Genomic DNA, 14,262 nt, shown 5'->3' with positions numbered 1-14,262 from the left:
TTCATTGATAATTACCTCCCATACAGTCACTCTTCATGGTACAAGTCCAAGTATTTGCCAGATTTAGTTCCCATAAAACATTGGGTTCCCTACAGCTAACTTTCACCTTTGTCAAACTTACCTCACAGCTGCTTAAATTGGAAGCACAATTCTATGTCCCAGTGCCTTTGGGCACAATGGGATTGTTCCTTGGCTTCATACCATAGTAGTTTACCTGCAGCAAAGGAGCTAAGTGTTCCCTGTGGTGAGAACTCAAGCTTTATTCCATTGCTCTTGGCACTTAAGAAGTGTTTATATATGGGCATCCTTTGGACTTGCAACACAATTGGTTCCTGAAAACCACATCTTAAGTCAAACCGTTGTAAGGCAGAACCGATTTTCTCAAAGGAACAATGTTATAAATATGGGGTTGTTTCCATAATCAAGGTCAGATATTCTATTTTTACCAAAATTACCCAGAATTGTGTACTCAGTCTATTATAAATGAATCATAGTATATTTTTATCAAGTTAAGTTCCATATCAACTTCTTTGGAATTTAAATGAATTCCTTCTTTCTCCTTCCTGGTAACTCCATCTGGTGATAAGGTAATCCCCCTTCTCTGGTCCTTTTTGGACTGCCTCCTTGCCCTCTTTAAAATTTCTTCCTTTCCCTCCCCCATTTCCCACCTGAACTTAGAGAGTAGCTTTCTCATATCCACTCAGACCCCAGCATAGTACACAACCGGAGCTGGTAGACGGAGAGGCGGAGCCAAGCTCCAGAGAGGAGGCTAGTGTTGTAAAGTTGAACCCAAAGCATTGTAAAGTGGAAACTCTAAATTTAGAAGCATTATTAGTGACTTTCATTGTTATTCAAAATGTTCTAAGCTAAAGATGCCTGCCCATGGAAAATAAATGTGACTTGTCCATTGAGATTTTAGTTGAGCAGCATATGCATTGTTACATTAAATTAAATGTGAGAGGGTGAACCAGAAGTTTCATGGTTACAGAGCAGTTTGAAAGTGCAACTGATATTGCAAATTCCTGGTTAGAAAAGCAAATTCCCAAAAGTTGTGAGTACCATATTCTAAGGAGTGTGAAGTGATCATGGAAGGTTGTGATTTGAGAGAAGCCATTCCTAATTGTTCTGGATCTGATTGTCCATAACCTGCTCATTTCTGCTTCAGGAGCAGACATTTATTCAGAGGCCCTTTGATCAATCAATCAGTGGTATTACTGAGCGCTTACTGCATGCAGAGTATTGTACTAAACTCCTGGAATACTGCAATACCACAGAGTTGGAAGTCGCATTCCCTGATCATAAGGCACAGACAATCTAGAGGTGCCTTTTCATATTGAGTGTGTAACAAAGCCGGAACAGTTGGAGGAAGCATGTTTTGTTCCCAGGATTTTCTGACTTGGGATTTTCTCTCCCTTGAGAGAGTTAGTGACAGGAGACAGTGCCCAGCTGATGTTTTAACTTACAGCCCCCCTGCTGCTATTGTCCGGCTCAGTACCAGGCATCCCTGATTCCTGGCCTTCAGTGTGACCATACCAGGCACAGGACTGAAGGCAAGACTCCTGGCAGTTTTGCCAGCCTTCTCCCAGGACCTTTATCCAATCATTATGAATGATGCATTAATGAGCCAATGGTAAGTGGGATTGGTGCAGTTAATTGCAATTCAGCATGAAAGGCTAAAAATCATTTAGGTGCTGTCGTGCAAGGTACATTCAGTAAATTTTCTGAGATCATGTCCTGATTGTCTCAAAGTCTGATCAGGTGATTGCTGTCCGGCAGTACTGGCAGGGTGGCATTTTGTCCCTTCTCCGCTGCCACCCGCTCTGGACTCTAAAGATTGCCTAGTGTAACAGTGTGGTGGTAGGGTAGCGAATATGGGTGGGGGATGAAAAAGCCTGAAATAGTCAGGCAAGCTGGAGTTGCCGCCAGGTTTCCACCTCCAAGCAGCCTTGGGGATTCAGGCAGACAGGATCAATGCTTTTGGAGCCACTTACCCTGGCACAGTGCAATCTGTAGACTGATGTATGTTAGCTTTGCTTAGTGCATTTGAGTGCCCAGAGCAGAATTTTTTTTACAGGAGAATCCTCTTCAAAAGATGTGCTTAGCCTGGCAAATGGGGTTATAGTGGCCACTCAGGAAAAGGAGCAGTGGAAGTCCTTTAACTTTTCTAGTGGTACTGAACCAGTCATACACGTCCTTTCAGCATAAACGTGAAAAGTTGTCCATTTCTCCCACTAAGTCATCACGTTGGAGATGGCTGGCCAGCCCCCAGACACCCTCACGGTCTTCTGTTGTGGGCAAAGTGGAGCTGTGTGCAATGTGCTCCTACCAGATAGAGTGGTCAGTCCTTATCCAAGATGACACTTCTGACTGAAGCTTTCCTGTGGGTGCCATTGTGCCTGAGGCTGCACTTTATTGCTTCCCGAAAGTGTTATCGCCATCCCCCTTGCTCTCACCCAAATTCAACTCCCTATATAACTTCCCAAGCTGCATCCAAGGGGGATCATAACCTCAGTACTGGTAAACTGACTTCATTCCAGAATTTTAATGTTTGTGAGCACCACTGCTGCAACCTAGGGGGAGGGGGAAACCAGTGCTGAGAGGGTGTGGAAGATGTGCCGATCCGGGAGACCTATTATAGAGGTCACATCACTTCCAGATTTCAGGTAGGAGTGGAAGGTTGGTGGGAATAGGGAGCAGCCTAGTCAGGGGGATGATGGGATTGGGACAGGGGCTTGTCTAAAGGAGTCTAGAGGGAGGAAGAGAGATTGGGTGATTGCCGAAGTGGCGGCTCCTCATGGAGAGGTTACTGAGAACTGCCTTTTTTTTTTTTTTTTAATCTGGATGGGAATTGGGCAGGTATACCAGCCTGGTGCTTTAAATTGCACTGCTTCCATCGCACTTGCAATTTCACTGTTGGAAAGTAACGGTATTGTGTATTCTGAAGCTTTAGTTCTGCCATGATAATGTGCATTTTTTCCCTTTCTGATGTCCTAAAGATTTCCATGTTGTTCTTCTTTATTTCTCCTGTCTCACCATAATAAGATTTTATTTTTTGTAGGGGGAGGGGGAGAAATTATCAAATCACTCTCCAGAATCCAATTCCTTTATAATCGGGAGAAAATAAGCAACAGCCTAGCCCTAGAAATTTAACTCTCTGCTCTTGAAATCCTGACTGAGGTGAATTCGGTTTTGACTCGGCAAATTCAATGCAGGGGAAAAAGCCACCGTCGATTTTAGTAGATGTTTAAGGAAGATAGGTAATAATGGAACTGAGACCTGTGTTCCAGGGGCGGGCTAGCCATGGGCCCCTCTACCTTGGGACCCTCCCACCTTAAATGGCTCTTCCCTTCCTGGGCCATTATTGGTGGCAGTGGAGGGAAAGGAGGAGGGAGGGAGGTGGGGAGGTTAATCCTTGCTCTCTGCTGCTATAATGTTCAATGGCTGCTATCACTGCTGCTCCAGGGCCAAAGAATGGCCCAATGTGTACATCTCCCCCCTCTCACTGGGGCCTCTCATGGCAGGGGCTCTTCCTGCCCAAGTGTATAAATGGTAGTTTGCTCTTGATTATACAATTGTTTTTCTCTGAGTGATGGTTTTTATTATGCTAATACCAGACTGGGTTAACCTCTAAGCAAATATTTGTATCCCATTTAGTCTTCTCCAATCTTTTGTCCTCATCTCTTTTTCCCGACCTGCAATTTAGATCTTTTAACCTTTTCTCTGCCCTCTTAACTACTCTCTTCCAAGATGTGTAGTGTGATCTAGGGATTTAGACATCAGAAATCCCCACAACTCTTGTGTCTTTATGTACGTTTCTATAATTCTATTTATATTAATGCCTGTTTATTTGTTCTAATGTGTGTGTGTGTGTGTGTGTGTATCTACAATTCTATTTATTTATATTGAGGCTATTGATGCCTGTTTACTTTTTTGATGTCTGTCTCCCCCATTCTAGACTGTGAGCCTGTTGTGGACAGGGATTGTCTCTCTTTGTTGCTGAATTGTACTTTCCAAGTGCTTAGTACAGCGCTCTGCACAAAGTAAGCGCTCAATAAATACGACTGAACGCATGAATGAATGAAATCACTGGTACCTTTACCTACTGGGACGTTGGGCAAATGGTTTGATTCCTGCTAAGGGTTAGTTTCTTCGTCTTGTATTTATTTGCATTGTGGGAATGAAAAGAGGTGTGACCATACCATGAGGGTTATCTGTTATCTGGATCTTTAATATCTTTTGCTGTTAGAGTAAACAAATTGTGAAGCACAGTGAAAATTGGTTTTCTTATCCCTCCAGCATTTTTGTTTGTTACAATTATTTCGATAAATTCTTATTCTAAAAAGAATTCCATCCACCTTCCTATATAGACTAGCTTTTCAATAATTTGTCTTGTGGAAAAGGCTAAAGTTGTCATTATATTCCCATATCATTTTGTCATTATTTGAGCATAATCTAATCTACCTCTTTGCTGAAAGGGGAAAGCTCTTATGATTATGGAATATCCCGTCAAAAATGTCAGATGAGCCCTCGTCCTATCTCTGCTAGTGTTTGGTGAGTTGGGCGGAGGCACAAAAGCCGCCCTAGACTGTGTATGGGAATGTTAACTCTGTTATGTAGGCTTAAAGATGTCTTTGGCCTAGCCCGTTTCATTTTTATTGTGTCAACACATCTGTCCTCAAAAGACTGATTTTCCGAAGAGCAGATCTGATGCCAGGTGGCATGTTTTGTGCCACAAGTTTCCAAGTATTTGTCTCATTGGAGCACACTTTGGGATCGGTTTATACCTTTTCCACTCTCCACCTCTGAAGCGTGTCCCGGTGCTAAGTTCTCCATAAAATATTTTCTGGGATATCCAGTTATTGTTCATCCAAACTGAGTTTCTGCACCATTGCAGCCAGGCTCTTGTCATCATTGCCTTAGTGTCTGCCATTCTGCTGTCCTTGGTTTTTCGGGTGAATTCTAATTGTTTTATGCTGACTCTCCACTTTAGCAAATGCAGATGGGATTGGTTATTTTATGTGCCGTTGATATGTCTGCCTCACCTACATATAATAATACTATGGCAATAGCAGTATGGTAAACGACAGTCTTTACCTTTAGGCTGACTCCTCTTTAACTTACAGAGCTCATATCCCACCGTGCCAAATTCTGGTCATGCCAGTATGTCATGCAAGGTTGTCATCTACAGCAGTATTTCATGAGAGCATACTGCCCAGATAGCAGAATTTTTTGACAGCTTCAGGTTGCCATCCATCTATGGATGCTATTGGAACAAGTGCTGTGGTGTTGGCTTTCAGTTGGAGCATGACTTCGATCTTTTTCAGAGTGCTTTTAAGTGATTAGCAGCTCATGCAAAATGTCCAGTAAGTAATTGTCTAAGTGCTGGCAACTATTGCACATCATCTGCCAGTTGCAGTTCTTAGGGGAGTCTCTGCTGCCTTTGTCTTTGTACAAAATCACTGCAAACTTGAGAGGTGGTCATGTAGTTGATATTGTATGTAGACCCCCATTTTCCATATCTTTGAATGTATCAGCAAGGCAGTGAATAATATGTGGGAAAACACAGACTTGCTTGAAGTCGTTTGTGACAGCAAAGCTAGTAGGGAAGCAATCTTCATCAGGTGCTCTGTCATCATCCTGAAACGACCTTGTAAAATTTATATTTTTTTGGAAAGTCAAACTTTCAAAGAATGGCCCACAAGCCATCTCTATTTACTGAATCAAAAGGTTTTGTGAGATGAGTGAATACTAGGTAGATGTCCTGGAGTGTGTTCTGGAGTGTGCTCCCTATTTCTTCTTTAGCTGTCTAGTGTCAAAGATCATGTCAGTAATACTGGGTCCAGATCGAAAGCCACATTGGCTCTCAGGAAGTGTTTTTTTCTGCCAGCTGGTCTATTGGATGGTTTTACATTACCCTGGCTAGCTGTGGCCGGGAGAAAAATCCCATGACGGTTGATGGCCCTGCCTCTTATACAGATGGCCAACACATGCATCATTGAACTCCTGTGACAGTTCTTCCCATTCCCAGATAATGCACAACAGATCTCCAAGCTTTCCAGTGAGCTTGTGCCCTCCATAATTGTTCACCTCCACAGATATGCCATCTATACCAGTGGCTGATCCACTGAAATGTGGATCAGTAGCCTTCAGTACTTCTGAAGTGGTTGAGGGGAGAGTGATTTGTTTAATGGTTGGAAACTGCTCCAGATCATCTGTAAAGGGTCCAAGATCGTCTATCCAGGATTGCAGTGCAGTTGGTCAGCAATTGTGACTCATTAGCCTTTAGAATGGGGTTAACACCACTGGAATTTGGTCCGTAGACTGCATGAAGCTTTTTAAAAAGCTTCTTGCTGCGCTCATGATCAGCTGCTAACTGCAGCTCCTCATCTTTGCCATATACTACTACTTCATCTGATGCAGTCCGGCATATATTAACTGCTGGGGAGCAGCGGTAAACTTCTTTTTCTTTTTTCTTTTCTTTTCTTTTCTTTTCTTTTCTTTTCTTTTCTTTTCTTTTCTTTTCTTTCCTTTCCTTTTCTTTTCTTTCCGTTTCATTCCTCCCCTCCCCTCCCCTCTCCTCTTCTCTTCTCTTTTCTCTTCTTATCTTCCTTTCCTTTGCCTTTTCCTTTCCCTTTTCCCCTTTCCCCTTTTCCCCTTTCCCTTTCTTTCCTTTCCTTTTCTTTCTTAGGGGAGTTTCTGTTGTTGATTCACACTTAGTGTTGATTAAACATGGTCTCCAGCAGCTACTTGGCCTCGCTATTGTTTTGGTCTGACCAGTGGTGTTCATTGGCAGAAATATTTGCAGGTGTGTCATAGGTGGGGTCTTTGAATACCGATCATGCATTTTCAAATTCTGGGCTGGCAGAGTCTGGGACCGACTGAATCAAGAGCCCGATCCATTCAGCAGGACAGCTCCCAATGGACGATTATTAGAGCCAATCCCCTTTTGAGCCCCAGAGCAGATGGCTTGCGATGGTGGTGTTGTCGTGGCCAGCGGCCATTCAGTTTTCAGTGTTCTGGCTACCAGGCAATGGTCACCCATCATGGATTTTTCTCTCTTAGGACATGTGGCCATGATGCTGCTGTACAACAAAGTGATCCATTAGAAGTCATTGTGGCACCCATGTGCCTTGTGTTTTGGTGCCAGCTGGAACACAACACTTAAATAATGAATAATTACATCATTTATTAAGCACTTTCTATAGGCTAAGCGCTGATGAGATTACTCGCTGGCTGCTTGCACGCATTAAGAAGAGTGCCATTTATGTAAGCTATCTTACAGAGTAGTGAATGCAGTCATCTAGACCTCGTAAAGTCATTCATCTCAGACTTTTCCATGATTTTCATAGAGGAATCACATTGAATTCCTTTAATTTGTTATTAATTGTGATGTTCTCAAAAATTTTCTGGCATTACCAGTTTTGGATAACATTGTCCCCCTCAGTTTTATAAATTCCATTCATTTTTCCACTTATAAATGTGTTTAATTTTACAAGTCTGGAGAAAATATATCTACAGAATCGCTATCAGAGTTCCAAACAGAAAAGAGGGCACGAGCAAGGCGTGTGTGGGTATGTATATGTGTGTGTGTGTGTGTGTGTGTGTGTGTGTGTGTGTGTGTGAGAGAGAGAGAGAGAGAGAGAGAGAGAGAGAGAGAGGCACAGTAAATATGTTGGCTTGAGAGGAATGAAACACAAGAGGAGAGTATGAGGAGAGTATGAGATTATGTACGTAAGTACTAAAGTATCAAAGATTTAAAGGTGGGGCTCAAAAGAGAATCAAAGTGCTTAAGTGCTTAGGCGAAACAGAAGGGAGGGTGAATAGTTGGAGAAATGAGGGGCTAGTTAGTGAAGGCTTCAAAAGGACTAAAGAAGATTTAACATTATCTTGACCAAAGGTGTATGTAATCTATGGAAATACTGCATGAGCCAGACAGCCATGAAAGGAAAGAAAGTGATTCTAACATGCTTATTTAAACAACACTTTGTTTTACAAAGTGCACTTCTCAAGAAGATCTGATGACTTTTAGAACTGCAATCTCTGAAGGATTAAAAGCTGGGGAAAAAAATAATTTGAGTTGAAACTAGTTGAGGCCCATAAATAAATTTTAAGGGACCTAACTTTAGTTTGGCTGTCTCTTTGCTTTTCTTCCAAGGTGCGGTAAGGGATGGTGTTTAGGGTTGGCTTCCTGATAGTCCTCAGTGGAATCTTTATAATCAATCACTGGTATTTATGGAGCACTTCCTATATGCAGAGCACTGTACTAAGTGCTTGGGAGAGTACAATATAACAGAGTTGGTAGACAGGTTCCCCCATAAGCTTTTCGTGTAAAGCAGGTGACCCTGGCTTTCAAATAAGGCTCCTTTCCTTGTCGGTTTTCTCCAATTCACATCTTTTTGCCTCTGCAGTCGGTTGAAAAAGCTTCTGCTCTCTATCATTGGATACAGTACAGAATCAGTCAGTACTATTTATTGAATGCCTATTCAGTTCTTGACTGCAGTATACAGATGGTTAAATGCTTCCCACCTCTGTACTTTCTCAACACTTAGTACAGTGCATTGCACACAGCAAGTGTTTTATAAATGCTATTACTACTAAATAGGAGAGAGCAATGCAGCCAGTGATGAATCATTCAATCTTTGGTATTTATTGAACACTTATTTTGGGCAGAGCACTGTACTAAGTACTTGAGGGAGTATCAGGATTTTTTGCTTGATGCAGCGGGGAATGAGTAGCTATTGGAGGTCTTCGAGGAGGGGAGAGATGTGAAAATCATAATGTTTTAGGAAGATGATCTTGGCTGTGAAGTACAGTATAGATTGAGGAGGGGAGAGGTGGGAGAGAGGGAGACTAGTGAGGATATTTATACAGTAGGCTAATGAAGTGACGATGAGGGCTTGAACCAGGATCATGGCCATTTGGAAAGGAAGAGGCCGATTGGATCACACTGGCTGTATGGTTGGAGAAGGATGTGGATAAGTAAGCAGGAGAGAGCCGTATAGCGGGCCTTTAATGCTAGCGGTCTGAAGTTTCTGTTGATATGAATGGTAACCATTGGAGGTTTTTGAAGAGTGGAGAGATGTGCAAAACCTCATTTTAGAAAAATGCTCTGGGCAGCAGAAGGTGGAGAAGGAGAAGCTGGAGAACCCAAAACTCTAGTTTTCTTTTCCTCCTGAGTGGAAGGATTTATTTTCTTCATATTTAGCTTATGGGATGTTTTGAAGTAAGCTGTGATATTTCAAGCTGAATGAAGCACATGTACTTTTTAAAAAAACTAATGAGTGTTTGTAGCTTTATTATGGCCTGGACCAATACTTGTGTCTGAGTTCTTTTCTCATCCCACTTCTTTGTCCTAAGTGGTCCTTATTGTAGTCTCATTGCAGCCTTAATGAGCTAAGTTGAACTTGTACCCTCTAGAGACTCTAAGGCTAGCTAAAAGCCTCTGACTGGCAACAAGGTCTTTGGCCCCTAGATTTGAATCGGCCAGCTCCTGCCTATGAATCCTAAGCAGTGCTCCTTCTAAGGTGAGAAGCAGTGTGGCCTAATGGAAAGAATACAGGCCTGGGAGTCAGAGGACCTGGGCTCTAATCCCAGCACTGCCATTTGTCTGCTTTGTGACCTTGGGCAAGTCACTTAATTGTTCTAGGCTTCAGTACTCCTGTCTGCAAAACGAGGATTCAGTTCCTGTTCTCCCTCCTATTAAGACCGTGAGCCCCATGTGGGACTGATTAATTTGTATCTCCCCCAACACTTAGTACAGTCCTTGGCAAATAATAAGGACTTAATAAATTCCATAGAAAAGATGCACCAGGATTAATCAGTAAATCACATTTATTTAGTTTATACTGTCTAGAGAGCACTGTACTAAGCTCTTGGGAAAATAAAATAGAATTCGTGGACATGATTCCCTGCCCTCGAAGAACTTTCAATCTAGTTGGGGAGGCAAATATTAAACTAAATTTCAGCGTGGAAGAATGGAAAGGAACTACTTACATGAGTTAATACTTAAGCAATAAGGTATGTGGGATAAGTACAGCAGTGCTATAGGAAGTGGTGAGTAGTTAAGAGCTTAGAAGGCATAGAAGACTCTAAGCAGGCACAAAGGAGCATTTTTGAAATTGCTGTGCATCATAAACACCAAGGCGGGGAACACAGGGAGGTGGTGACGTAATAGGACAAGACTCAAGATTCAACACCCATATCATGTCCAAGCCCGAAAGAAATCTGACTGCACAAAGTCCCCCTCTGAATATTTTCAAAGAAGAATGGCTTTCAGAATGTATCCAGCAGCCACCATCACAGTCTCACAAAGGAGACTGTTGACATTGGGTTACCTTTTTTCACCATTTCCTGTAGGTTTTGGGACCAGTGTCTTAACTGCATTCATGTAGATGTACTTATGTAGTAGGAAACTTGGAATAGGTTAATTCTTGAAATCTAGAGAGGCTTGTGGGGGAAAAGATGGTTGAAATTAGGAATTTACCATAACAAATCTAGAGCAAATTAAGTGTTCTCTTTGTTGTAAGAATGAAGATAATGCAATCAGTACAACCAGTGCATATCATTTGGCAACACATTAGGTTTCCAGGCAGCTAGGGAAGTAAAAACTAGTCATTTGAATTTGAGCAGTGAATCAGTGTTCCAGTTCAATGTGACTGAAAAATTTGCAAAATGCTAAGGTTTATATCCTAATCATCAGTGAACATTGCAGTGCAAAAAAAGTTAATCCTTTACAATGACATCATCCTGACCTCGATACTTAATCACAAGCTTGTATTTTTTAGCCAATTGATGATTTGCAACACTCAGCATATTATGGATACAATTAAACATGAATCATAAATTGGACTTTTTGGGACACATATGTAAATCAGCACTTCATCAATGCTTGGAAAGCAAAATGGATTTGCGGTATTACTTGGACAAACCATACCACATCTAATGAAAATAGCTGCCTAGGTCATGCTTGGAAACTTGTGCCATTGGTAAAAAAAAAAATAGTTGAGAAAATTTTTCAAATGGTTTGTGTAATGATCAGTCGTTTATCTATGAAGAAAATCTGAAGATTTTGCTGATGTTTTGGAAATTACATTGTGGTACTGAATATATGGGTTATACAGAGCACCTGAGGGCTAATCTTAAAATGGGGAGAGTCAGCGTCCTCTGCAAGAAAGCTGATGGAAGAGGGGAAAGGTAGGCTGAGGGGCCCCAGGTGGCTTGAGAGAAGACGAGCAATTCTAATGTATCCCTGTCTTATACCAAAATTTCAGATCTCTACTGATTTTAAATAGGGTTAGGGCAGAGGAAAATCCTTTCCTTGCCACCCTTACGTTGATATTCAGGGTAAAATGTACCCTTGAAAATACATACTTTGCTGGTGGTAGAAGTAGTAGTGGTATCTATTACTGTACTAAGCACTAGGGAAAGATAAGCAGGTGGGAATTAGTTGTGGTCCTTGTCCCCCTCCGAGGTGTTCACAATCTACAGGCCTGTTAGAATTCTCACTCAACCCTAGCCCAGCACTTTACTAAGTACATGGGAGAGGTACAATAGACATGGGGGGCAAGATCCCAGCCCACTAAGAGCTTATAGTCTAGCAGGAGAGATGGGCACATCATGAAGTCTTGCAGTTAAATCCAACAGACCCAGTGGGATTAGGTTGTGACAAGAGTGCTGGAAATTCATGTAGGATTGTATGTTTCTATCTGGCTCTCTAGGCCCTCATTGTTCTCCTTCAAGATTCCTTTGTGACTAGTTCAGTCTCTTCAGACATGAAATTAGGATACTCATTGGAACTCCCCAAATCATATTTTTCTGGCTGCCTGTGTAATAGCTGTTAGCTATAGATAACTGCGTTTTCAATATCCTTAGATGCCCTGTTAATAGGAGGATTAGAAATTTTGGCTGATGATAAACTGGAATGGTTTCCTTTACATAGGTTGTAGAGAATCAGTCAATCACTGGTATCTATTGAAGGCTTACTATGTGCAGAGCCCTGTACTAAGCACTTGGGAAAGTACAGTAGAGAAGAAAACATGAAGGCCAACAAAATATTCTTCTTATTCTGTCTTTTTTTTTATAAAGGCGTAAACATTAGGAAAGTATCCAGGTAGAAGAAAATACATGAGTTCTGCTTTCCATTGTTTTGAAAATGAAGTTTGAAAGTTCCCTTTCCTTAGAGCTCTAAAATAATTCTTGGTATCAAAAATTTCCTTTGTCACATTGACTGTTTGGAAAAATTAAAATGCAGGTCTAAGAGGGAGTGTTGGTTATGTTGAGAATTGTTGTGAAAAAATCAAGACAGCCTTTTAAAATCCAAATAATTTTTGAAAAAGCATATGATAGAAAAGAGGAGCCACTATATGTCTTTGAAAAACATTTTGCATTTGCAAATTTCATCTTTTCTGAAGATGGAAATCATTTAGCTACCAGAATTTAAGTGAAACAGGTAGAAATCTTTTTTTTTTTTTTTCAATCTGTAGCAGCCACCTTGCATCTTGTGGAATAATTTCTGGCTAATTTCATTCTTAGTCAAAAATCGTAAAGTGTCTTTTTAAAAATCTTTTGCAATTGCTAACCTAAATCTATCTTTCATTTTTCTTTCAGCATACATCTGTGGATGGCTATACCGAACCACACATCCAGCCTATGAAATCAAGTAGGCAGAACGTCCCCCGGTGTAGAAACTCCATTGCATCAACAACAGATGAGCAACCTCACATTGGCAATTATCGTTTGTTAAAAACGATAGGAAAAGGAAACTTTGCAAAGGTGAAATTAGCAAGACATGTTCTTACAGGTAGAGAGGTAAGTTTGTATTAAGGATTTTAACTGCATTTCCCAAAGTCACCCATGTCACTTCTTTAAAAAGCTTTACTGTTACTCTTTTGATGGGGTTTTCATTGCTGAAAATGTCAAAATAGACTGCTAGGCTATAACTTAGGAGAGTTTTGCTTTGAATTTGAGAATTTTTAAAAGGTTAAGGTAAAATATCAAAAAAAATTCCTAAAGTTCCTTGACATCCACAAAAGTAGGCTTCCATTTAAAAATGTAAACATCTGTTTTTAGTGGTGATGGTGAATAAGGGTAAAATTAGAACATGCATTGTAATTGATGGTATGTATTTGGTCATGTTTCAGTTCAAATGGTTTTTTATTTAAAGACGATCTTTTTTCAAGTGTAAGGAGGCCTTAATTTGCTGGAGTTTTCCATAGCTCAGCCTTGATGCTTCTTAGGTTTGTGGTCACTCAGAGCCTTCATTCAGAGGGGGAAACTAGAAGAAGAGCTAGTATTTGGGGCTCTGGAATGCCTTCCAGTTCAAATTAAGACCTATAGTGGTAATTCTGGTATTTACTAAGTGTTTTCTATGAACCAAAGCAATGTGCCAAGAGTTAGGTACAACATTGTCAGATTAGGCATAAGCACACTTCCCCACAGGCTCAAATTTAAGAGGATGGGAGAACAGATATCTTTTCCCCTGACTTGCAGATGATGAACTGCAAGCCCCAAGAGGTTGGGTCATACCCAAGGTCATACAGCAGGCCAGTGACAGGGTGGGCAGTGTTGGGATTAGAACCCAGGTATTTTGCCTCCCAGATGCAGGCTTTTTCCGATTGACCACATTATCTCCCATACCTGCAGATGCAAAGACAAAGGAAATTACACAGGTATTTCCCACATTGGGTTTGAGGCATTGATTTTATTCTCAGCTTGTCACCTAAGCATTTAACTACAGGTTAAAAAGACTGATTTTTATTGAATTAAGTGGTGATTTTGTTTGGTGTGGCTAGAACGTTGTGGTAGAATTAGGTAACAATAGGGCATGTCTGCCTGGAGAGGACAAGATGCAGTATTGAAAGAACATGATGCAGTATTGTGTGCAGGTGTGTAGTGTCAGCACCTTGGTGAAAATTTTCTTTAATGTGGGGTTCTTCAAGAAAGCAAAGATGACCACATTTGTAGCACAGTATTAGAGATTGAGCTTTGTGAAAGTCTAAAACACTATTTCTTCCTGTGCCGCCTTTGGACAACAAATACAAATACACACAAAAAAGCATAGTAGACAAGGAGCAGATAACAAAGACAAAGAATGTGAAAGATTTACACAACCCAGCCTATGAATTATATCAATATGTTTAGGTGGTATAGCTGAATTTTCAAGTAAAAGGGGAGAGGAGAGATGTTAAAGCAATCATTCCCTAACTCTAATTGAAGTTTGTGTATTATCTTATATTTCATTTCAGTACACAATAATGAAGCCAA

The 14,262-nt window shown here is 41.0% G+C and overlaps 1 protein-coding gene across 2 annotated transcripts in view; it reads left to right on the top strand.

Moving 5' to 3' along the window:
* Positions 1 to 14,262, top strand: part of MARK1 (microtubule affinity regulating kinase 1) — a 65,163-nt gene that overhangs the window by 9,165 nt on the left and 41,736 nt on the right. For both annotated transcript variants that reach the window (XM_038760757.1, XM_038760756.1), the window contains exon 2: positions 12,607 to 12,807. In XM_038760757.1, coding sequence (XP_038616685.1) covers positions 12,607 to 12,807 — 201 coding nt within the window. The remainder of the gene's footprint in view (positions 1 to 12,606; positions 12,808 to 14,262) is intronic.

Source organism: Tachyglossus aculeatus, chromosome 19, assembly GCF_015852505.1.
Source record: "Tachyglossus aculeatus isolate mTacAcu1 chromosome 19, mTacAcu1.pri, whole genome shotgun sequence".
Taxonomy (NCBI): Eukaryota; Metazoa; Chordata; class Mammalia; order Monotremata; family Tachyglossidae; genus Tachyglossus; species Tachyglossus aculeatus.
Note: the sequence above shows the minus strand (reverse complement) of the source record. Positions and strands in the feature narration are given on the sequence as shown.